General features: G+C 39.4%; 1 protein-coding gene and 1 long non-coding RNA gene across 12 annotated transcripts in view; one reads left to right on the top strand and one right to left on the bottom strand.

Annotated features, from left to right (window-relative positions):
* Positions 1-25,371, bottom strand: part of LOC123617868 (uncharacterized) — a 150,872-nt gene that overhangs the window by 119,966 nt on the left and 5,535 nt on the right. For 4 of the 11 annotated variants that reach the window (XR_012501289.1, XR_012501291.1, XR_012501297.1 and 1 more), the window contains exons 3-4: positions 18,932-19,020; positions 10,447-10,572 (exon numbers count right to left, since the gene is read on the bottom strand). The exons of 3 other annotated variants lie outside the window; for them this stretch is intronic. This is a non-coding gene — a long non-coding RNA (uncharacterized LOC123617868). The remainder of the gene's footprint in view (positions 1-10,446; positions 10,573-18,931; positions 19,021-25,371) is intronic. 4 more of the 11 variants (XR_012501295.1, XR_012501298.1, XR_012501293.1 and 1 more) reach the window with 2 other exon arrangements.
* On the top strand, positions 12,234-18,948 carry LOC141574355 (uncharacterized). The gene is made up of 3 exons (XM_074349447.1): positions 12,234-12,290; positions 13,133-13,291; positions 14,980-18,948. The coding sequence occupies exons 2-3, from the start codon at positions 13,154-13,156 to the stop codon at positions 18,499-18,501; spliced, it is 3,660 nt and encodes a 1,219-aa protein (XP_074205548.1). The 5' UTR covers positions 12,234-12,290; positions 13,133-13,153; the 3' UTR covers positions 18,502-18,948.

Here is a 25,371-nt window from a genome sequence, read left to right as displayed (position 1 = left end):
GTGCCAAAGACACGATCAGCAACCAGTAAATGTTTGTCATTATGAATCAAGCTATAGGCATGATTGAATGAGAAGGTTGACAGTGAGAACCAAGTCTAGAATATTGAGAAACCCCACCACTAAAGTCACACAAAAAGTAGGCACTGGGAACAATATTTGAAAACTGATTCTATCTTCCACTTTTCACTGAAAGAAAAAAGTGTTATCAAAGTTTGAATATTTCAAATTTCAGGTAAAATCAAGAATGAAATATGTTCATTGATTTGGTAACCTGACATTTGGGACTTGTAAACAGTTATTTCTGTGGAGAGGTCATGGGGTAAACTTTGTTGGAATGCTTAGGAATGAATGGTTTTTAAGGAATTGGAAACAATAAAGGAAATTCAGAGTAAATAACTTAGCTCACTGCTCCTGTGAGAAAACCAAAAACTAATTTCCAACCAAATTCCTTAGGTTTTTCCCACCCCTAAGTGTCCTCAGGTATTGAGATTCTGAGGGTGAGGGCTGGGGAAAAAAGTCTGCAGGAGATAATTTTTGAGAATTAAATAGGGATCATGTCATGTAGTATCTTGGAAGCCACAGTAGGGAGATTAGATTTCTTTTTTAATTTGTAGCAAAAAACAAACAAACAAAAAAACCACATATAACATTAAAATACATCATTTTATCCATTTTAATTATGCAGTTTAGTAGTATTAAGTATATTCACACTGTTGTATAACCAACCTCCAGAACATTTTTATCTTGCAAAACTGAAACTCTATACTCAATAAACAATAACTCCCTATTTCTCCTCCCCCCCCCCGCAGCCCCCAGTAACCACTATTCTACCTTCTGTTTATATTAATTTGACTACTTTAGATACCTCATATAAGTGGAATCACAGAATACTTGTCTTTTTGTGACTGGCTTATTTCACTTAGCACAGTGTCCTCAAGGCTCATTCATGTTGTAGCATGTCAGATTTATCCCTTTTGAAGGCAGGCTGAGTAATATTCCACTGCATGTATATACCACATTTTGTTTATCCATTTGTTTGTCAGATGGACATTTAGGCTTCTTTTACCTTTTGGCTATTTTTGAATAATGCTGCTATGAACATGGCTGTGCAAATATCTCTTCCAGACCCTGCTTTCAATTCTTTTGGATTGAAATGGGATTGCTGGATCATATAGTAATTTCATATTTAATTTTTTGAGGAACTATCATACTTTTTTCCATAGGAGCTACAGCATTTTACATTCCCAGCAATAGTGCACAAGGGTTCTAGTTTCCCCAGGTCCTCACCAACACTTGTTATTTTGTGTTCTTTTGACAGTGGCTATCCTAACTGGTATGAGGTATTATCTCATTATGGTTTTGATTTGCATTTCTCTCATAATTTGTGATGTTGCACATCTGATTTTTTACATATCATCTTTGGGTAAATGTCTACTCAAGTCCTTTGCCCATTTTTAATCAGTTTCTAAATTACTGATATGTTATAGGACTTCTTTATATATATATATTTTTTTGGACACTAGCCTCTTATGAGATAAATGATTCGCAAATATTTTCTCCTATAACATAGGTTTCCTTTTCATTCTGTTGTAGTTTTTGATGCGTAAACATTTTTAAGTCTGATGTAGTCCCATTTGTCCATTTTTGTTTTGGTACCTGTGCAAAGGCTGGATTTTATTCTGATTTGATAGGAAGCCTTTGCAGGATTTTGAGCAGTAGAATGATAAAAATCTGATTTTTCATTTTAAAAACATTATTTTAACTACTTGATGGAGGATATATTTTAGTTGGGATTAAAGACAAGATTAGAAAATGAATAATAGGAGTCAATGCAAAAACTTATAGCAGCTGGGACAAGAGGAGAGGGAATAGAGGGAGTGCATATTTCGAAGACATAAGCAATAGAACTTGCTGATGGATTGGTTTTGGAATAAAAGAGAGAGTGTAGATTCAAGGGTGAGTCCCAGATCTTTAGGCTTAGAAGGGCTTGGCTGAGCAGTTCTCAATTGATCTCTCAAGTTATAGTTAGGTGTCACCTAGGGTTTCAATCTGAAGCATTAATTAGGTAAAACATACAAGATGGTTCATCCACATGACTGACAGCTGATGCTGGCTGTCAGCTGGGGGCTGAGCTGGGCCACTGACTGGAGCACCTGTAAGTGGCCTTTACAGCCTGGAAATCCGAGAGTAGTCTGATGTTTTACACAACACCCAGCCTTCACCGGTGAAAGCATGCCAAGAAAACCAAATAGAAGCTGCATGGTCTTTTCTGAATTAGACTCAGAAATGACCCAGAATCACTTCTTCTGTATTCTATTAGCTATAAGCAAGTCACAAAGGTTAACTTAAACTCAAACAGAAAAACTCCCATCTTTCAAAGAGAGAAGTGTCGAACAATTTGAGGAAATGTTTCAAAACTACTACCCTTACCTTGTCAACTTCCTCTAGGAAAAAAAAATTAAAGGTCAGAGTGTAAATGAATCCCTCAATTAGGACACGGATAGGACAGACAGAAAAGAATCCAGTTTCCTAGAGGTAAAGAGATATGTGGAAACTTGAAATGCAATTGGATACTCTATGCAGGTGCAAACATGAAATCTAAGGAGCACAAGGACAGAAGTCAAGCTTGAATACCATCAGCTTAAAGTCTAGGCTAATCCAATGAAACATACTGAATGGGAGAAAACATATGCAATTCATACATATGACAAAGGGTTAAACTCCAAAATATATGAAGAACTCATACAAGAGAACAGTAAAAAACAAAAACAATCCATTAAAAAACAAAGATAGCCAACGGGTATATGAAAAGGTCCTCAACATAACCAATTATCAGGGAAATGCAAACCAAAACCACAGTGAGAGAACACCTCAGACCTGTCAGAATGGCTCTTATCAAAAAGACAAGAGATAACAAGTGTTGGTGAGAATGTGGAGAAAAAAGAACCCTTATGCAATGTTGGTGAGAAAGTAAATTGGTGCAGCCACTGTGGAAAACAGTATGGAGATTCCTCAAAAAATTAAGAATTAGGACTATCATATGATCCAGCCATTCCACTTCTGGGTATTTATCCAAAGAAAACAAAAACATTAGCTCAAAAAGATATATGAGCCCCCATGTTCACTGAAACATCATTTACAATAACCATGATATAGAAACAACCCAAGTGTCCATCAGTAGATAAATGGATAAATAAAAACAAGGTGTGTATATATATAATGTATATACATTATATACACATACACCTATGTAATAGAATATTATTCAGCCATAAAAAGGAATGAAATCTTATCATTTGCAACAACATGGATGGACCTTGAGGGCCTTATGCTGAGGGAAATAAGTCAGGCAGAGGAAGACAAATACCATATGATCTCACTTACAGATGGAACTTAAAACAAAAAACAAACAAACATCAAAAATTAAAAATCAGCTCATAGATACCAGAGAACAGATTGGTGGTGGCTGGAAGTAGAGGTTGCAGGGTAATCAAAATGGGTACAGGGTGCCAAAACTTATAAACTTTCAGTTATAAAACAAATAAGTCATGCAGATGTAATGTACAGTATGGTGACTATAGTTAATAACTGTATTGCATATTTGAATGTGCTAGAAGAGTAAATCTTAAAAGTTCTCACCACAAGAAAAAGAAGTTTTATAACTATATATGGTGATAGATGTTAACTAGACTTGTGGTGATCATTTTGCAATGCATACAAACATTGAATCGTTATGTTGTACACCTGAAACTAATATAATGTTATATGCCAGTTACACCTCAAAAAAAAAAAAATTCATCCACAGCTAGCAATATTCAACTTTACTGGTAATGACTTACTGTAAGTTGAACTTATCCAAAGTACTTAATAATGATGTTATTTTTCTACCATGAGAAAAAAGACAATGGAAATTTATTGATTTCTCACTACATATCACCGTCTTCACAATACAGCAAGGTAAAAAAAATTATAATTTACCCTTTACAAATTATAAAACTGATGAGCAAAGATATCAGTAGTAACTTACCTAAAGGTACGGACTGAGTGGTGAAGTCAAAATTTAACTCAGATGGTCTGCCTCAAAGCCCATGTTCCTTCTCCTACAGGCTACTGACTAGCACACAATGGATCCAAATTAAGCAACAGTTTCCCTCCCCATCTTCCTCTAAAAACCAGCGCATGGCTCTACTTTTAGAGCCAAAAAGAGAAGGCAAATCTTCATACTCACTCAGCAAGGTCTCTTTCCTTCCTTGGCAGTAAGGCTTTAATAGAAGATCAGTTGAATCTGAAATTCTCAAAATTATTCTCAAAATTCTCAAAATTAAAGTTTATCATAATCGAAGCAAAGACTCTCCTTGGTTCCAGAAAGATACATCATTAAAATATATAAAAATATTAGTCATTGCCTGATGGTGCAATTTCAGGATCTAAACAAGGGTGTTGTTCAGAAATCACACCACCAAGGTGACCACTTACTGCTAAGAGGCTAATATTTAGAGGACTAGGGGATATGAGAAGAAAAGGAGTAAATGACAATCATATCCTATGCTATTACCAAAGTGACTCAGATTTTAATAATAAGATTGTGGCTTTAATTTAACAAATGATTTATCTATATAGCCCCAGATGAAAAGGAACAAAATGGTCTCTAGGCTTTTGTGGGGCCATACTGCCAGCAGTTTTGATTCCTCTTCTCTCCCAAGGACTTGTTCCACTCTTCTCTCCTAACCTGTCACATGAGGAACAGCTGGGACAATACATATCTATGGATGTCTGGGCTCTAGCCACGTGCCAAACACATCTCCACACATTTTCCAACAGAAAGCTGAGGATAAGAATTAGACTGATCAGAATCCAGATAATATGGTTGTTGTCTGGCTCTCAATGAATATCATTCTTTCATTAGAAAGACTAAAGGAAATGATTAATCATTTAATTGTCAAATTCTACACTAGATTTTGGAGATAAGAAAGACAGATCTGTTTTTCAGGAATTCACTGCCCAGGGAGGAAAGATATGACAGTGTGAAAAGTAGAATAAAAAGGATATTACTAATGTGCAGCAGTGGTTGAAAGTAGAGAGTGCTGGCTAACTATACTTAGTGGTAAGGAAGAGCTGGTTCAGATGAGCCTTTTGAGTTTAGGAGAAATGTGCATTGAATCTCTACAACTGGACATGTGCCAGGTTGACCAGGGAAGGAGAGTATTCCAGGGGAGTTAACTATCCTTGCAAAATCCCAAAGATAAAAAAATAAAGACGTGCTAAAGGAACTGACAGTAGCTCAGCACAGCTAAGATATGAGATGAATGTGAGGGACATGGCGTAATGTGGTTCTGGAAACCTCGGAACCAGACCAAAAGGCTCCTTGGAAGCCCTCCTAAGGTGTTTTGGTCTCTGTGGTCTGATAGCAAGAACCAACAAAGGATTTTAAACAGAGAACACGTGATTACATTTGTATTGTTTAAGAGACTTTATCCTTTTAGAGCAATTTCTGGTTCACAACAGAATTGAGCAGAAAATACAGAGAGTCACACATAGCCCTCCCCATGCACACATATATACTCCCCTACCCTCAGCATCCCTCATCAGTGTAGCATATTTGGTATAATCAATGAACCAACATGGGCACTTTATTATCAACCAAAGTCCATAGTTTACATTAGGGTTCACCGTTGATGTTGTACATTCTATGGATTTTGACAAAGGCATAATGACATGTAGCCACCACTACAGTATCACACAGAATAATTTCATTGCCCTAAAAATCCCTTGTGCTCCATCTGTTCATCCATCCCTCCCTCCCTCCCTCTCCCCAAACCCCTGGAAACCATGATCTTTTTATTGTTTCTGTAGCTGTGCCTTTCCCAGAATATCATTTAGTTGGAATCATACAGTTTGTAGCCTTTTCAGACTTGCTTCTTTCATTTAGTAATATGTCTTTTAAGTTTCTTCCATGTCTTTCATGGCTTGATAGATTTTTTTTACTGCACATATTTTTTAATTTACATATATATGTACTGTTCATTGTTTCTAAGAACATTTAGAGCTTTAGCTTTTTAAACTTACATAGTTATCAAAGGAATAAAGCCAACGACAAAATAAGAATTAATTCAAAAAGCTACATACACCCTATTATTAACAGCAACATTATTTATTATTGCCAAGATATGAAAGCATCCTAAGTGCACATCAGTAGTTGAATAGATAATGAAGATGCAAAATACACACACACACACACACACACACACAAACATACACAATAGAATACAACTCACCCATAAAAAAGGGTACTTTGCCATTTGCGGCCCTTCACTTCTTTTTTTTCACTTCATAAACCAGAATTTTATAACTGGCAGAGGTATTTCCATTACATCAAAAACAACAAAATACGTAGAAATAAAGGTTACCTATACTCTGAAAACCAATGTGACACAAAGAAGTGGAAAGATTTCTTGTCCTCTTGTACTGGAAGAATCAACACTATCAGAATTGCCACACTACCCAAAGCAATCCACAAATCCAATGCAAGCCCTGTCAAAATATTCGCAATATTCCTCACAGAACTAGAACAAACAGTTCCAAAATTTATAAGGAATCACAAAAGACCCTAAACAGCCAAAGCAATCTTCTGTAGGCCTCTCCCCCACCCCCCTTTCTTCTTTTTGTTCTCTTTTCTTATGGTCTGATGACTAGAGAAGGTCCTTTAACATTAGTTGTAAGGCTGGGTTGGTGGTGCTAAAATCTTTTAGCTTTTGTTTATCTGTAAAGCTTTTGATTTCTCCACCAAGTCTGAATGAGAGCCTTGCTGGATAGAGTATTCTTGGTTGTAAGTTTCCCCCTTTCATCACTTTAAATATGTCATGCTACTCCCTTCTGGCCTGTAGAGTTTCTGCTGAAAAATCTGCTGATAACCTTATGGGAGTTCCCTTGCATGTTATTCATTGCTTTTCTCTTGCTAATTTTAATATTTTCTCCTTTTCCTTAATTGTTGTCAATTTAATGACTATGTGCCTTGGTGTGTTCCTCTTTGGGTTGATTCTGTGTGGTACTCTCTGTGCTTCCTAGACCTGGGTGATTGTTTCCTTTCCCAAGTTGGGGAAGTTTTCAGTGATTATCTCTCCAAAAATTTTCTCAGGTCCTTTCTCTCTCTATTCTCTTCTGGGACCCCTATAATGCAAATATTATTGTGCTTCATGTTGTCCCAGAGTTCTCTTAAATTATCCTCATTTCTTTTCATTCCTTTTTCTTTTTTCTGTTCTGAAGTAGACTTCTACTAATCTGTCTTCTAGCTCACTGATCCGTTCTTCTGCCTCATTTAGTCTATTCTTGGTTCTTTCTAGTGTACTGTTCATTTCAGTGATTTTATTCTTCAACTGTTTGGGTATTCTTTATATTTTCCAACTCTTTGCTAAAAACTTCACTGTGTGCATCTATACTCCTCTTGATTTCTCTGAACATCTTGGCCATCATTACTTTACATCATTATTTACATCATTACTTTAAATTCTTTCTCAGATAAATTGCCTATCTTCTCATCACTTATTTCTTCTTCTGGGATTTTATCTTGTGCCTTGGCCTAGGAATGTTAATCTTTTAAAGGATAGTGTATACTTGTCCTCCTCAGCTACAGTATGTTAGTGATATAAGTTTAAACATAATAACATCATACAAAAATTTTGTTATGTAGGGCTCAATAACAGTTAAATATGAGCACTCAAGTTTTGAAGTTTCTGCCAAGTTTGTTATTATACGTGACACTTAAAGGGGATATATTAGGTCTTACAGCATCACCAGATCACTGTAACTGCAACACCCTTGAGTTTATACATAGAGTTTCCAAGTCTTTCATTTCAGACTACCTAATTGCATAAAAACTGCCAATAAAAATTTATAAACAATATGTCCTGCTTCTTTCCTGCTCCATTATCATACTTTATAAATGATAAAAACTGATGCAAACAGGCAGTGAACTAAGGATGGAGCTTTGCAAACAAAAGCATTTAAGCACAGGCCATGAAAAAGGAGCCCTCAAAAAAGCTTGAAAGAAAGTGTGAAACTCAGATTGTAAATGGTTAGAGAGTAAATGGAAGATAATAGAGTCAGAGACAGGGAGTGCTCACTGCTCTTTTAAAAAGCTGAGTTATTAAAAGATGGGAAAATTCAATGATGGAGATAAATTAGATGACAATTCATCATCATTCCCCCATCTCAAGCCTTCTCCTTCTCATTTATTTATTTTCTTAGTGTGTATGATATCACACATATAGTCACCCAAGCCAGAGGCCTTGATTACTACCATCCCCTCATCTCTCACCTGACTGATCTTCCTTATTCTACCTCATCTCACTATGGTCTAGTATCAACGCAGCAGTCAGTCACATCATGTCTCTCTTCCGCTCAAAACTCTACATTATAAATAAGCCAACCATACTATAGCAAATTAGGAGCATGTATCAAATAGAATAGGTATGGTAGGCCTTATGATGTTGATATTTCAGCAACCACCTGAAGGAGATTAAGGGTTAAGCCAAATGGGTATCTGAGGGTCAAGCATTATTGAAATAAAATTCCTAAGGAAGGAGTGTGCCTGAAGGTTTTGGAGATAACAGGGAAGCTGTATGGCCCCAGCAGAGTCTATGTGGAGAAGACAAGTAGGAGGAGAGAAGGTCAGAGAGAAAACAGAGACAACAGTTTTACACTCATTGCATTTGTCACATTACCTCTCCCTCCCCCCACCCCCGCACATGTAAAAGACAGAGGTTCTGGACCTGACTCCCAACAACCAAGGTCTCTGTGTCTTGGCTTTTCCCCTCCCACACCAGAAGCTCGACATCTCCTCTGGTACCACCCATACTAGCAGGTCTCTTGTGCCGCCTCTTTAACACTTTGGAGGAGCCCTAAGAAGCACTCCAAATCACTCTCCTCCATCCGCCCACTTTGATGGAGCAGGCCTGTATGCAGAAAGCCTCGAGTAGGTAGGAACTAAGGGATATAGGCTATGAATGTCCATGCTAATAAAAGAATCAAAGAGCAAGTTCAGGAGATGGAAACACACTAGAGAAAGATACTGACAGAATAACTAAGAGGACAAGTAAGAATGAGCTCTGGATTCCCAGCCTTTTTTGGACCTGAAGGAGAAAAGAGAAAATACTGAGAGAGAAAGAACTGAACAAAAGGCCAATACTCAAGCAGAGTTACTCCAGAGCCTGGGTCTGGAGCAGAAAGATATGTCAGCACACCTGGCCCACCTCCCAGATAATACACGCTAAGCTATAAAATTATATCAGATCCATTTTTAAATTTTTTGAGATAAGAGAAACAATGACCCCTGTATGAGGAGAGAAGGATATGGAGGGAAACGCTAGTTGAGCAGTTTTACATTATATCTAACTTCTTTTGACTTGACTTGCCCCGAAATCCTAACAATCAACATTCACTGCCTATTATGTCCCTGTTTTTTACATAGTCTCCTCATTCATGGAGACTAAACTACAAAGAACTCTCACAAACTGCATGAGGAGATGAGGGGAAAGGACAAGGAGACTCCCTAGCATTTCCCTAAGACCCAGCAGATGGTGCTATAGGAACAGTGTCATCCATACAATTCCATTCCTCCAGAACTGGCCCCCAAAGCCTTCCTCTTCCAAGACACGAAGAGTCCCCTATTCCCTGCCTATTCTCAAGAAGAAGCAGATTTGAGTTTAAATCTTGTCTTCTCCACTTAATAACTAAGTGACTTTTAAAAAGTTACATATTTTCCCTGAGCCTCAGTTTTCTCATCTGCAAAATGGAGTACTGATACCCACATCATATGCTTGTTGGGAGGATTAACAAAATGATATACATACAGGCACAAAGCACTGTGTTTGGCATAAAGGGGAATGTAATTTCCTTTCTTCTGCCAACACATACGGCACTGAAAAACCTAGAACATGTCACATACCTTAAGAAATCTCTTCTCCTGAACACTGTCATCTCTATGGGGAAAATCACTAACCAAACTGATGAGGGGTAACTTCATTTCCACCCTGTTAATGTGGAGCATATACTCTGGTAAAATAATGAATCTCAGTTTTGGAAAAAACATTTTTGACATTCTAATTTGACTGTAACTTTAGTAATTCTCAAAAGGTAGACAAGAAGTCAAATGCACACTCAACATGCCTCTTGATTTCATGACACAAACCAAGAAATAAAGCTCAACCAAATTCTGGTTTGTTGGTAATATTGGAGGATATTCAGAAAATAAAGCCTTGATAGGATTAAAACTGTTTATATGATACATGCAAGTTTCTTTAATATCCCTGAAAATAAATTCAATTACTTTGCAAAGACCTCACTGCATTTTCAGTCAGCCTCACAAAGACCTCACTGCATTTTCAGCCAACGCAGATGTTTCAAAATTCACCTCCCTTTTATGGTCCCTTGTTGTGTTCCCTTTCTTACCACCTCACATTCGCTGACATTCACAGACGTGCAGGCTTTTCTCTCTCACAACAATTAGTGGTTCTGACGTCCCACACTCCTAGCTCTTCTCTTCCCTCTGAGATTCTCCTCTCCTGGCAAATCTTCCTGACAAGCAAATATAGAAGAGAGCCAATGGGTGAATGGCAAACTATAGTCCACAGGTCATATCTAGGGCATCACCAATTTTTGTATGTCCTATAAGCCAAGAATGTTGTCTATATATTAAAAGAACTGGGGAAAAAAAAAACTTGTGACATGTGAAATTATGAGATTTAAGGGTCATGTCAATCAGTAAGTTTTACTGAAACACAGCTATGCTCATTTGTTGACAAATCATCTACCAATGCTTTCATGCTACAAGAGCAGAGCTGAGTAGTTACAACAAACCCCAACCGGCCCACAAACCTATAATATTTACTACCTGGCCCTTTACACAAAAAGTGTGCCAGTCCCTCCTGTAGGAGAGCAGTGGCCCCAAGACCATGTCTCACCTGGAACAGTCTTCACCCACAACCCTTTCTTCCCTCTGTGGTAACAGCGGGCTCCTCCAGGAAATTACCCCTCACTCAGGAAGTTCCACCTCCTCTGTGCTCCCACAGTCCCAGTCACACCTCTGATGAAGCATGACAACCTGGCCCAAACCAGGCATCCAAAGAAAACACAGAATGGATACTGACTTTGCAGCTCTCTGGGTAATTCTCAGGAGAAAACATATAGCCTAATAATGTTTGAATCTGGAGTCATATAATTTATCATTTCCCAATAGTTGCTACCACTCCTTCCCAAATCTTAATGATCATATTGCACAAGTTTTAAGTCTATGTGACTTCACTCGGCTTCAATGAGATTTGTGCTATATGTTCACAACAGAGGGAGTGCAGAGCAAGGTCCTCACAGATAATTCCTTATGAATAAGGGGCACAATTGTAACTCTCCCTCAAATCACTCAGGAGAGATTTCGTGGTTGTTAGGAATGAATAGGAGTTTTCTAGGCAAATAATGAGAAAAAAAATCCCCCCCCACAAAATGAAATAGTATGGTATATTCAGGACAGTTTCAGTGGTTGATTACTGGTGGAGCACAAAGAGGAAAATGGAGTGAAGAGATGTGGCTGTAGAGAGGCCAGAGCCCATATCATGGGGAGCCTCGGATACCACGCTAAAGAGCACGGATTTCTTCACACGGTTAGATGGTGGCTGAATGAAAGCTACATTGATGAATGGCCACCAAGGTCTGCTAAACAGTTAGATAAAGAGACAAGAGGGCCTTGGCAGCCATTATCCATTCCAAAAGCCAATAAAATCATGGGTGACACCTTGGCTGGAATCCTGTATAAGAAAATTTCGTTTACAAAAGAGAATGTGACTAGATAACCTTTAGGGTTCCTTTCAAACATCAGATTCCATGATTCTTTGACATTTAGTCCCTGATGCTCCTGCACACAATCCATTCAACTTCAGTTGAAGTCCTCATAATTCGTTATCAATGCATTATGCTACACACCTTGTTTATAGTAAAGATGTCCTTCATTTCAGTGTCCAGAGACTGGCAAGGTGTGGTTGGTACCAGCCCAGATTTGGGAACTGCTAATGCAATCTCAGGTGAACAGGTAAGGAAGTGAGAAGGTAAACACCTGAGAGATAGAGATGGAGGTGGAGGCGGAGGCAGAGTTGGGCTTGCTCACGAGTGAATTAGGACATCTCAAACAGAGCAGCTCCTCCCTAAAGTGGACCATTATTCCCTCTATAAAAAGGCCACTATCCCAACCATCAGTGCCCTGTAAGCTGCTTCAGTCCATCCGACTTGTTCCTCTGGTGAACTAGGTAAGTGAGCAGAGGACTTAGGGCTACAAATTATGAGTCCCAGATGTGCTCTAAGGCAAAGAGGCTCTGGATACCAGGATTCTTTTTAACATATATACTTTGGGGAACTTTGGTATAAGTTTAATTTTATTGAGAAGGAAAATGAAGAGATAACTGGGACTGGTAGTACCCCCCCCTTCTTCAGGGTCATTTCCTTAAAGATCACAAGGCTCTCATTATCAACCAGGCAGGCTGCCTCCTGTGCTCTCAGCTTCTTCTCTCTGATGTGTAATCAGTAAAGCCTGAGGGTCAGCCGCTGCTTACAGAATGAAAACAGGAGCAGAGCCTCACAGCCACTGCCCCTGGCTCATGCCCAGGCCTGTGCTTGGCTTTGCCTACTTTGTCTACTTTCTCTGGCCTTGAATCTTGAGCGTCCAGTTGAGCCTGGTGCCCCTCAGTTGGAGTCAGGCAGGCATGTAGATGAGTGACCTGTCCCTCCCCAGTGTGATGGTTGGAACCTAGAGAGGAACTGAAAAAGTGATGGACTGGTGCACCTAGGATTCCTACAGCTCCAGAATTTAAAGTTCTTAAAATGATGGGCAGGGAGCCCAGAACAGAAAGTCATTGCTGCTACCTTCATTCAGAAATCGGAAAAGAGCATAGACCCTGTCCCTAATTACATCACTTTCTTGCTACATGGCTTGAACAAGTCCTTCAACTCTGAATTGGTTCTTGGTTATGATAGGATGAAATTAATCATGGCTGACTAATAATGAGCTATTATTAAAAATGACTCAAACTGTTTATTTAAGCAAGAAAAAAGGACACTAACAGATGTGTCTCTGTTCTTATTTCCCCTTTAGGTTAACTGAATTTACAAAAAGATGCCTAAACTCCTGCAAAGCATTGTCACCGTCATTGATCTTTTCTACCAATATGCCACCCAGGATGGGGAGTGTGACATGTTGAACAAGGCAGAACTGAAAGAACTTTTGGAAAACGAGTTTCATCAAATTCTGAAGGTAAGAACTTCATGTCAGGACTGAAGACAGCTGCAATTCTTTTTGTCAGCCCTTCCTACCTTTTTGTCATATATGTCAAACGCCTAGAGGATTTCTCCTACTTGGTGATAGAGAACAGGGTTTAGCAAATGCTTGAAATAAGATCAAAAGTTGACCCATAAATGTTTCCATAACATGACTGACAAAAGTGATTCTACTAAACAATAGAAAAAAATCCATAGATTGATTAATGTCCTATGTGAACTAAGTGGGTCCTCAGAAAAACTGCAAAGTAGGTGAAATGTATCTTCTTCCCTTTCTTTCATCCTTCAGCCCAGAACATCCTGAGCACTGCCCATTTCTGGGGTTACTACACTATAAGGCCTCTGAGCTCTAGAAATTAGTGTCTTACTCCTAAATCATAAAATGGGGTGACCACCACCCTAAAATGCTGGCTCAGGAGATAAATATTTGTAAACTTAGATCTAGCTCTTGGTCTTCAATTCATTAAACTAAGCTGCCTACTGAACAGTTTTATCTGGATCCTTATAGATGTCTTAAATTCACTGTGTCAGGTACAAAACTCACCTTCTTCCTCTCTAAACTCTCTCTTCCTATTGGACCAAGGCATCATGTCATGCTATTTTTGACTTCTTCTTTCAGCAGTTTCCTCCACCCCCAACCTCCAAAGAATTCACCAAGAGTCTCTCAAAACAGTTCATTCCTCTCCATCACTCATGCTAGTCCTCTGGGTCAGGCCACCTTCTACTTCCAATCTCAGCATTATATGCAAATCTAATCATTTCAGAACTCAACTCAAAATCCTTCAACAGTTCCCAGCTCTTAAATTAACTCCAAAGTTCCTTGACACAACTTAAAAGGCATGATCTGGTCTCTATTCCTCTCTCTAGCCATATCTCTTAACTGCTGAGATGCTCTACTTAGCAATCCTGGATCTCTCAGTTCTGTGTATAAGTCATGCTTCTTCTCCCCTCCAGCTCTCTGTTCATATTGTTCCCTCTGCCTGCAACAATCTTTTGCTCCCCTCCCTCTTTTCCTACCCCTCTATTTGGCTAACTCCAACCCATCATTCAAAAGATATCACTTCCTCTCATTAACTATCCTTGAATCCCCAGTGGTTGTCCTCTGGTGTAATGTTTCTCATAGAAACATTATCACAGTACACGGTACTTTTAAGTTGGTGTGTTTTACCCAGTAAACTTTAAGCTCCATTTTGTCAGGAACCAAACTTTTTCATTGCTTTATCCCTAACCTGACTCAATGCTAGGCAGGTAATAGGTGCACAATAAATCTTTGTTGAGTGAGTTAATCAATCAGCTAAATAATTAAAAGCTGGATGAATAATGAAAACCTATATATAATTAATGAAAGTATCCAAAATTATTATTTATAAATTAGCTAATCATTCATATTTGACCCGTTCCTTAAAAAATAATTAATTCCCTTGTTCCCTGTCATCTTCCAGCTGCATCCCTCTTCTAGCTATTTCTCACTGCACTATTCATTGCCTATTCCTTTCTCTCTATCTGCTCAGGATAGGGCAGTCCAGCCCAAAGGACTATGAGATTGAGCTCCACTTAAGTAAGCTCCACTTAAGCATTCACATTTCTATAGCCTTCCTTCAAATGGTTAGCTTGGAGCGTGCTGCATACTGACAGAGCTGCCCTTTGTACCTTGTCCCTATACAGAATCCAGATGATCCAGACACTGTAGATATCATCATGCAAAATTTGGATAAAGACCACAACAAGAAAGTTGACTTTACTGAGTACCTTTTGATGATATTCAAGCTGGCTCGGGCTTGTAATAAAATCATCGGCAAAGATTACTGCCAAGCTTCAGGGTCAAAGCAAAGAGATCAGAGTCACCGGCACCAAGAGGAACTGAGGAAAACAGAAGGGGAGGAGGAAGGGCAAGAATCATCTAGTCATTCAAGCTGGAGTGAAGGCGAGCATGATTCCTATTCCCGGGGCTCCAGAGGAAGCATTAAACACAGGCCTGGGTCCAGATCCAGAAGGACGCAGCATCAAGGAAGCTTATATAGTTCTGAGCATAGGCAAAGCTCTGAGGATAGAAGGAGAGAGTCAAGTTCAGGCCACTTCAAGGACAGTAAGAAAAACAAGCATGGCTCTCATCGACATGAAAGGTCTAGGAGTGAAGAAGCTGGTTATTCTCATTTAAGTAACTCTAGAACAAGATCAAAGTCAGCAAATCAGTCCAGCACTTGTGGAACACAAGGGCGTGTGTGCCACTTAGAGGATCAGTCTTTCAATTCTGACCAACACTGGTCTGACTCAAATGAATCTTTAGGGAATAGGCAACATAAGAAGAAATCATGCCAGTCCCCTAGTAAGCAGGATCACGGATTCAGCTCAGGCAGTTGTGGAGGACAAGACCACTGGTCAGATTCAAATGAGCCCACTGGTTGTGGTCATGGCTTTGGCTCAGGCCAGCCCTCTCAACAGAGATGGCAAGAATCAAATGAAGAGTATCACTCAGGAAACTGTGAACAACAAAGATATTGTTCTAGTTCAAGTTCGGGTGAGATATACAGTTATGGCCAACACAGGTCAGGCTCAGGACAGTCTTCCAGCTGCACCCAACATGGATCTGGCTTAGGTCAATCCTCTGGTTATGGACAACATAGTTCTACCTCAAGACAGTCACCAAGCTGTAGCCAACATGGATCTAGCTTAGGTCAGTCCACTAGGTGTAGTCAACATGGATCTGGCTCAAGTCAGTCATCCAGCTACAGCCGACAGAGTTCTGGATCAAGCCAGTCTCTTAATCATGGCCAACATAGGTCTGGATTAAGTCAGTCTTCTAGCTATGGCCAACACAGTACAGGATCAGGTCAGTCTTCTGGATTTCAGCAACATGGGTCTGGCTCAGGAGAGTCTTCTGGCTTTAATCAGCAGAGATCTGGCTTAGGTCAATCCTCTAGCTATGGACAACACAGTTCTACTGCAGGACATTCATCAAGCTGTGGCCAGCATGGATCTAACTCAGGTCAATCTTCCAGCTATGGTCAATGTAGCTCAAGTCGACATGGCCTAAGTCAGTCTTCTAGCCACAGTCGACATGGGTCTGGCTCAAGTCAGTCTTCTAGCCATAGCCAACATGGGTCTAGCTCAGGTCCATCTTCAAGCTTTGGTCAGCATGGTTCTAGCTCAAGAGAGTCTTCTGGTTTTGGTTGGCATGGGTCTGGCTTAGGTCAGTCATCAAGCTATGGACAACACCAATCTGGGTATGGTCAATCTTCTAGGCATGGAAAACATGGTTCTCCTTCAGGTCAGTCCTCTGGCTTTGGACAACAAAGGTCTAGATCAGGTCAGTTTGGCTATGGCCAACACAGGTCTGGCTCAGGTGAGTCTTCCAGCTGTGGTCAGCATGAATCTAGCTCAGGACAGTCTTCCAGCTATGGTCAACCTGTGTCAGGCTCAGGTCTGTCTTCTAGCTATGGCCAACACAGTACAGGATCAGGTCAGTCTTCTGGCTTTCAGCAACATGGGTCTGGCTCAGGAGAGTCTTCTGGCTTTAATCAGCAGAGATCTGGCTTAGGTCAATCCTCTAGCTATGGACAACACAGTTCTACTGCAGGACATTCATCAAGCTGTGGCCAACGTAGACATAACTTAGGTCAGTCTTCCAGCTATGGTCAATGTGGCTCAAGTCAACATAGCTCAAGTCAGTCTTCTAGCCACAGCCGACATGGGTCTGGCTCAAGTCGATGTGGCACAAGTCAGTTTTCTAGCCACAGTCGACATGGGTCTGGCTCAAGTCAGTCTTCTAGCCATAGCCAACATGGGTCTAGCTCAGGTCCATCTTCAAGCTTTGGTCAGCATGGTTCTAGCTCAAGAGAGTCTTCTGGTTTTGGTTGGCATGGGTCTGGCTTAGGTCAGTCATCAAGCTATGGACAACACCAATCTGGGTATGGTCAACCTTCTAGGCATGGAAAACATGGTTCTCCTTCAGGTCAGTCCTCTGGCTTTGGACAACAAAGGTCTAGATCAGGTCAGTCTAGCTATGGCCAACACAGGTCTGGCTCAGGTGAGTCTTCCAGTTGTGGCCAGCATGGTTCTAGCTCAGGATTGTCTTCTAGCTATGGTCATCATGGATCAAGCTCAAGACAGTCTTCCAGCTATGGTCAGCATGGCTCTAGCTCAGGACAGTCTTTCAGCTATGGTCAGCATGGATCTGGCTCAGGTCTATCTTCGAGCTATGGCCAACAAAGGTCTGGATCAAGCCAATCTTCAAGCCACAGGCAACATCGTTTTGGCTCTGGTCAGTCCTCTACATATGGCTATCATGGGTCTGGATTAGGTCACTCTTCTGGCTTTGGTCAACATGAGACTAGCTCAGGAAAATCTTCTGCCTTTGAGCATGGATCTAGCTTAGGTCAGTCACCAAGCTCTGGAGAACATGAAGCCAGATATGGTCAATCCTCTGGCTACAGACAACATGGTTCTGCTTCAGGACAGTCATCAAGCTTTGGTCAACATACATCTGGATCAGGTCAGTCTTCTAGCTATGGCCACCATGGGTCTGTCTCATCTCAGTGTTCTACCCAGAGTCAACATGGATCTGGCTTGGGCCAGTGTTCTAATTCTGAACAATACAGGACTGGCTCATGTCAGTCATCTAGCTCTGGACAATGTGGTTCTGGATCTGGTCAATGTTCTAGCTATGAGCAACATGAATTACAAGAGAGTTGTAGGTCAAGTTCAAGTGGAACTCATGGTGAGGACAGTAGACCCAAAGTGGGCTCAACCCCTAATCAATCAAGAAATAGCCAGGAGTGGTCAGGATATAGCCAAAAAGAAAGAAGTAGGAGTTGCAGCCCATTGAGTGGCAAGTCTGATGAAAATGAGAGTATTCATAGACAATCAAGAACATGTAGGCAACAAAGCCAGGGCCAGTTGGAATCTTGCTATAGCCATTCCAATTGTAATGAAGGCCAATCAGGAAGCAGTTCTAGACAAGTAGAAAGCTCCTCAAGTTGTGACTTTGGACAATCTACACCCTCCTATGAACTGTCTAGCTCCAACACTACCAACACATTGTTAATCTGCAAGGAGGATAATAGACAAGGTGGCTATTGTTACCAGAGAGAAGGAGGTAACCATGGAGGGGGTCATACAAACTCAAATTCCCACAGTTTCTGTAGCAGCACTCCACTCTACAAATATGTCCAAGAGCAGAGGTGCTAATTCGAGGAATGAATAATAAATAGAAATTAAGATATACAATAATAAATAATATATAATAACATATATTTATATATATAATATAAATAATAATAGAAATCAAGTAGCAGTTTAAGAAATATGAAACTACATACAAGCAATTCATTATGAAACTTCTTTCTAACAGTCGATATAACTTTTCCTTTTAACCATGTAACTATATTTATTTCCTTGTTATTGGGTTCCTTCCAAAGAATGTAGGGTATGGGGGCTACTTTGTTAGCAAATACTGAGTTGAATAAATAATGTGTGGGAATAAATTTGGAAGAATTATGCAAAGCATTTAAGAAGCCTGAGGTTTAGTTGAGGTGTCTTTTTGAGAGCTTCTTACTCATCATATGAGTCCAAAGATAATCTTTCATCTCTAAAGAGCAAAAAATTATAAATGCATTACCAGTTCCGGCGCCAAAGCTTGTCTTACAGCAACGTGGACCATAGTTTTTTGTGTGCCTCACGATGGATGGTGGCAGAAAGGAGAAGACCCTAAAAGCAAAGATGCAGCATTGGTAGTTTTTTCTTTGCTTATCAAAACCACCAAGCCCCTATTCTTCAGCGCACCTTTAATCAGTAAATTAACAAGAGGCATTAAAAAGTGGCACCAGGTACTTCTCCCTAACCTGTGAGTGAGAGCATTATTTCTTAAAGGGCAGGGATGAATTAGTTCAGGATTAAAGGATCCATATGTGGGCTCTGACTTGGTTTCAGCAAGAAAGATCTTGACCCCTACCCCTAAAATTTTCTCCAGGTTAAAAAATTCAGAAGAGCAATAGGATGAAAATACAATGGCTCCAAACTACTTCTGTAGTTCACTGGCCTTTCCTCATAGGAAAATATCATTTCTAGAGAGATGGAACAAAACCTTTTCTGCCACTGCTTTATAGTTACTTAGTTTGACTGTAGTATATTTGTTTCAAGTCTTTGGATTCAAATAACTGAACTTCATTAAAACTAGCAATAAATACTGGTAATCAAATAACGACATTTGTCTCATCTCTGCTTCATCTCACTCTCACACACAGGTGGTCAGACTAGAAACTAATTCAAATAGTTATTTTTCAAGGCCTTGTCCTTCACAAACAACTCTGAATATATAAAGATTTTTTTAAACCCCAAAATAAGACAAACAATTCAATTTAAAATGAGCAAAAGATCTGATTGGACATTTACCAGACAAAATGTACAAATGGCCAGCAAGCACATGAAAAGATGCTCAATGTCATTAGTCATGTGAGAAATGCAAACTAAAACATGAGATACTACTATGCACACATTAGAATGGCCAAAATTAAAAATACGGGCAATACCAAGTGTTGATACTACTGGTGGAAAGTAAAATGATACTCACTTCGAAAAATAGTGTGTCAACTTCTCTTAAAATGAGTATATGACCCAGCAATTCTACTCCCAGGTGAAATGAAAACAAATGTCCACATGAAGATTTGTACATGAATGTTCACAGCAGCCTTAATAATAATAACCAAAACTTAAAGCAACCAAAATGCCCACAACCAATGAACAGATACACAAATTGTATAGCCATACAACGTAACACTTCTTAGCAAAGAGAAAGGAATGAACTGCTCATATACATGACATTAATGAACCTCAAAAACATTATACTGATCAAAAGAAGCCAGCACAAAAAAGTACACATCACACAATTCCATTTATATGAAACTACTAAAGGCAAACTTCAAAGTATAAAAAAATAGAAAGTAGATCAGTGGTTGTCTAGGGTGGGGAATAGAACTTAAGAACTTATGAACTGGCTGGAAAGATGAACACAATGGAACAGTCCAAGGTGATGGACTTAATTCTACACTGATGTATATTTTTGTCAAAATTCATAGAATAGGATACTTAAAATGGTGTATTTTATCACATGTAAATTATACCACAATAAAGTTGATTTTGTTTAAAACCTCCCCAAGCCTTTGTGTGAAATTTGATACAATAATTCTAAAATTCATATAAAAGCTTGAAGAATCAAAAATGGCCAGAACAATTTTTAAGATAAATGAGGAGGAATGCTATCTTATCAGTTATCAAACTGTATTACAAAGTTATATTATTTAAGATAATGGGAAACTGTTGTAAAAAAGACATATAAAGCAATGGAACATCCAGAACAGACCTATTTAAATTATAAATGCCTATAAATCAAAAGACACTCACAAAAGCAAAAAAAGGCCAGCCACAGAGTAGGATAAAACTTCTTATAAACAACAAATAATTAATAGCCAGAATATACAAAGAACTTATAAATATTAAATTAGGAAAAAAACAGCAAACTTATGGAAAGAAAGCTCACCAAAACAGAAATCTGAACAGCCTAGTGCATTTTTAGAACAATGCTCAGGGAAACATAAAATTAAAATACAATGAAATACCATTACAAACCCATCGGGTTAGAAAAAAACAAAATTCTGGCAATACCTAGTGTTGGGAAGGATATAGAGCAACGAAGGTCTAAGTTGGTAACAACTAAGAAGCAACCTGGCAGCCAACACAAGAGTCAGAAAATGTCGCAAATAACTTAAAAGTTCAACAGAAGAATGGATAAGTACATTGTGACGTATCTGTATACTAGAATGCTATACAGCAGTTAACATTAATGAGATAGTCATGGGGCAGGCAGAATACAACACCTCAAAATTTGGCATATGTATTATTTTGAGCTGAAGGCAATCAAGGCCTAGCAGACTGAAGAAGAGTTTTGTTTTGGGGATGTTTTTTGTTTTCTCGTTTTGCCTCTCCCTCAACTGTCTAAAGGAGTTTATATCGGGGGCCTGTACCAGGATCAGAACTATTAACAGAGATAACTTTTTATATCAGAAAGACATAACCACACGGCGTGGCACACACGTGCTTACCAATTGTTTGCTCTTCTCATCCTCCTGTGAATTGTCTTCCTCCCCTCTGAAGTCCCCTACCCACTTTTCCTTAGCTCAAAATGGCATATAAGCCTTACCTGCCTGACTGTCTTTGAGTCTCAATTTTTTTGGAACTCTTACAGGTATGAAGTTAAATTTTTCTCAAGTTAATCTGTCTTAAATCAATTTACTTATTAGGCTAGCCAAAGCACCCAGAAGGGAAGAAAGGAAAAGTTTCCTGCCCCTACAAAGAATACAGATCTTCCTCAACTTATGATGAGGGTTACGTTCCAATAAAACCATTGTAAGGTTAAAATATGTTAAATTGAAAATGCATTTAATATACCTAACCTACCGAACATCACAGCTTAGCCTAGCCTACTTTAAACATGGTCAGAACACTTACATTAGTCCTTAGTTGGGCAATATCATCTAAAACAAAACCTATTTTATAATAAATTGTAGTATATCTCATGTAATATATTGAATATTGTACTGAAAGCGAAAAACAGAGTGGTTTAAGTATATCAGTGGTTTACCCCTGTGACTGCATAGCTGACTGGTTGCTGTGGCTCGCTGCCACTGGCCAGCATCAAGGGAAAGTATTGTACTGCATACTGCCAGACTAGGAAAAGATCTAAATTCAAAGTACAGTTTCCTGATGTGCATCACTTTTGCACCATCATAAAGTCCAAAAAGTGTAAGCCAAAGTGTTAAGTCAGAGCCTGTCTGTACCCTCAACATGCTAGATAACCGGTTCCTGTTCTCGATGCATATCTACTTTTGTTAATAAACTGGACCCTGAAAACTTTGCTTACTATGAGTCTGTCTCCCAGAGCTTCATCACATCTGAGTGCACAGAAAAAGACTGACTTTGTTTAATTTCAGCAATGGGATTCAGATCCTGGACACGTTACTGAGACACTATCCTGCCCCAAACAGTTAGTCTACCCCTTTCTGTTCTCTTTTTTTAGGTGAAACACTGTGGTTCTTAGAGTCTGATGTCATAACAGGGAGAAGAGGAACACTATGAAAAATTTGGCTTAGCTATACAAATAGCATTTATTTGAAATTTCTTTGTTTTTTCTTACTGGAATAATTTTCTTGTTCCCAAACTCTAAAAATTTAGAAGAGGCAAAGAGTAAGGTTGAGATGTTGTCTTGAAAAAAGGGCCAGGGTTTGGTCCTCTATGTGGACTCAGATATGCACTGATGTCAGTGCCCCAGAGTTGATTAGACTCAGGAAAGCTGTTTCTTTGTAACTAAACTAACCAGGGACTATGAATGTATGAAAATGAGAATGCTAGCTTATTAATTTACAGTAAGAAATACTCTGTCAGAAACACTAGGTGTTTATATTAATCTGGCTAGTGAATGCTTTTTCCTTTTGCGAAAATTATACGAAGCCAAAATTTCAGAAGCTCCCTGGTGAGTTTCACGACTGAACCAGACGGTTGTGCAATTCAGACGATGAATCTCATCAGGCACTGATGTGCTGATACGTACAAATGGCAAATAGGCAAATGAAAAAGCTCAATACTGCTAATTATCAGAGAAAAGCAAATCAAAACTAAAATGAGGTATCACCTCACATGGGTCCAAATGGCCAGTATTAAAAAGTCCACAAACGGTAAATGCTGGACAGGGTGTGGAGAGGGAACCCTCCTACAATTTTGGTGGGAATGTAGTTTGGTGCAGCCACTATGGAGAACAGTATGGAGGTTCCTTAAAAACTAAAAACAGAGTTACCATATGATCCAGTAATCCCACTCCTGGGCATACATCGGAAGAAAACCTCTAATTCAAAAATGTTCACTAGCAGCACTACTGACAACAGTCAAGACACGGAAGCAACCTAAGTGTCCATCAACAGATGAATGGATAAAGAAGATGTGGTCTATATACACAATGGAATACTACTCAGCCATAAAAAAGAATGAGATAATGCCATTTGCAGCAACATGGACAGACCTAAAGATAAGCATATTAAGGAAGTAAGTCAGACAGAGAATGACAAATATCATATGATATCACTTATACGTGGAATCTAAAAAAGGATACAAATGGAAGGGGAAGGGTATAGCTCAATGGTAGAGTGCATGCTTAGCATGCACAAGGTCCTGGTGTTCAATTCCCAGTACCACCATCAAAAAAGCAAAACACAAACAAAACAAAAGAACAAAACAGAAACAGGCTCACAGACATAGAAGCAAACTTATGGTTACCAAAGGGGAAAGGTAGGGGAGGGATAAATTAGGAGTTTGAGATTAGCAGATACAAACTCCTATGTATTAAACAGATGAACAACAAGGTCCTACTGTACAGCATATGGAACTATATTCAATATCTTGTAATAACCTATAATGAAAAAGAACATGAAAAAAGAATATGTATAACTGAATCAATCTGCTGTACACCAGAAACTAACACAATACTGTAAGTCAACTATACTTCAAGACAAAAAAACCAGAAACAAAGTTAATAAGTACTCAAAGGCAAGAATAAAAGTAAAAACAGAAATAAAAAGCAAATTTTTGGGCTCCATCCCAGATACACTGAGTCTGAATTCTCAAAATTTCTAGGAGATGGGGCCCAGCAACCTGCATCCATTGTGATCCAATGAACTCCTTTGAGAAGAATGGAAGTTAAGAGAATTCACATCTGTTAGCCCCTATGATGAAGCAAACTGGACCCCTTGCCCAGCCACTATTATGACTAAGCACATTAGATCCCACAGTTGGAGATGGGAAAAAAAATCTTTACGCCCTGAGATAAGCTGAAAATACAGAAGAACATTCTACCTAGAAACAGTTTCCTCCAATTAATGAAGCCTTGAGCCCCTTCCTCTAAATTGCCAAATCCCAACGTGAAAATGCTTCTCTCTGACTTTTGCAATGCTGACATCTACAAGTGAGATAATCAATCCCACAGGGAAATTGCTCTTTGATCCACAACTCTACTAACTGTAACCTTGGTAACCTCTTAACCTTTTTTCCTCTAAATGTCTGTTGTGTCATTTACTCAAAGAAACATTCTTCTCAAGTCTGGACTCCTAATCCTTTTTTAGATACTCCACCATCTTACAAAGAAGGAGGTAAAGTGACCTGCTAAAACGAAGATGAGGTGGGAGGGAGACTTGAAAGGAGTGGGAAAGGTGCGAAGTACCTGTTGAGGGGTCTGAGGAAGGATTCAGCTAGGAATGAGAGAAGACTTCAGACAGGATTAGGATCTTAGATAAGGTGGAAACAAACACAAGTGAGGTTAATCGCAGGTTTGGAACTGGCAGGGCAGATGCGAGGACAAGTGGCGAGTCCACAGACACTGAATGACCCTAATGAGGGTTGCAGGTATGGGAGGAAGAGGCAGACACTCTAAGAGGAACTTTCCTGGGCCCAAAGTGATGTGTACGAAGGGAGGGATAATTTGCAGTCAAGTTTCCCTCTAACTCCATTACTGTAATAAAGACAAGCCTTGCTAGCCGCAGCAGCAGCTTTTCAGGTAAAAATATGGAAAACATGAATATACTAGGAACTATGTATCAGTTCCATGTCACTTACCCCATTTTAACCTCACAACTCTTTCAAGCAGTGATCCTTAAACTTTTTAGTGTGGAAACTGAGGTTTTTTGAAGGTAAGCCATGAGTCCAGGGCACACAGCTCACCCCTGATGGAGGTCAGATGGGGCTGACTGCACAACTCGTTCCCAATCCACTAGCCCATACTGACTTCACCAGGAGTGGCTGGATCTGTCATGGAAAACCAGGTGTCTGGCACAACATGGGGTTGCAGGGAGTTTTCCAAGGAAGAGTGAAGGATACAGGGACATTTCTTGGCAACAGAACTAAGGAAAATGAGAAGCATAATGTAGAGGAATTAGCAGTGAGAGAAAAGCAAGTAACAGGAAACAAGTAGCTGTAACTATTGTACCAGATTGCGGGTTGAAGGAGTGTACGCATGGGGGA

Source organism: Camelus bactrianus, chromosome 21, assembly GCF_048773025.1.
Source record: "Camelus bactrianus isolate YW-2024 breed Bactrian camel chromosome 21, ASM4877302v1, whole genome shotgun sequence".
In the NCBI taxonomy this organism is placed as follows: domain Eukaryota; kingdom Metazoa; phylum Chordata; class Mammalia; order Artiodactyla; family Camelidae; genus Camelus; species Camelus bactrianus.
This window is presented reverse-complemented; position numbering and strand designations above follow the sequence as displayed.

Excerpts from the sequence above, each read along its gene's own strand:
- LOC141574355 (XM_074349447.1), top strand. The coding sequence starts at position 13,154 with ATGCCTAAACTCCTGCAAAGCATTGTCACCGTCATTGATCTTTTCTAC. Across the intron at positions 13,292-14,979 it reads AGTTTCATCAAATTCTGAAG|AATCCAGATGATCCAGACAC; the intron begins GTAAGAACTTCA and ends GTCCCTATACAG.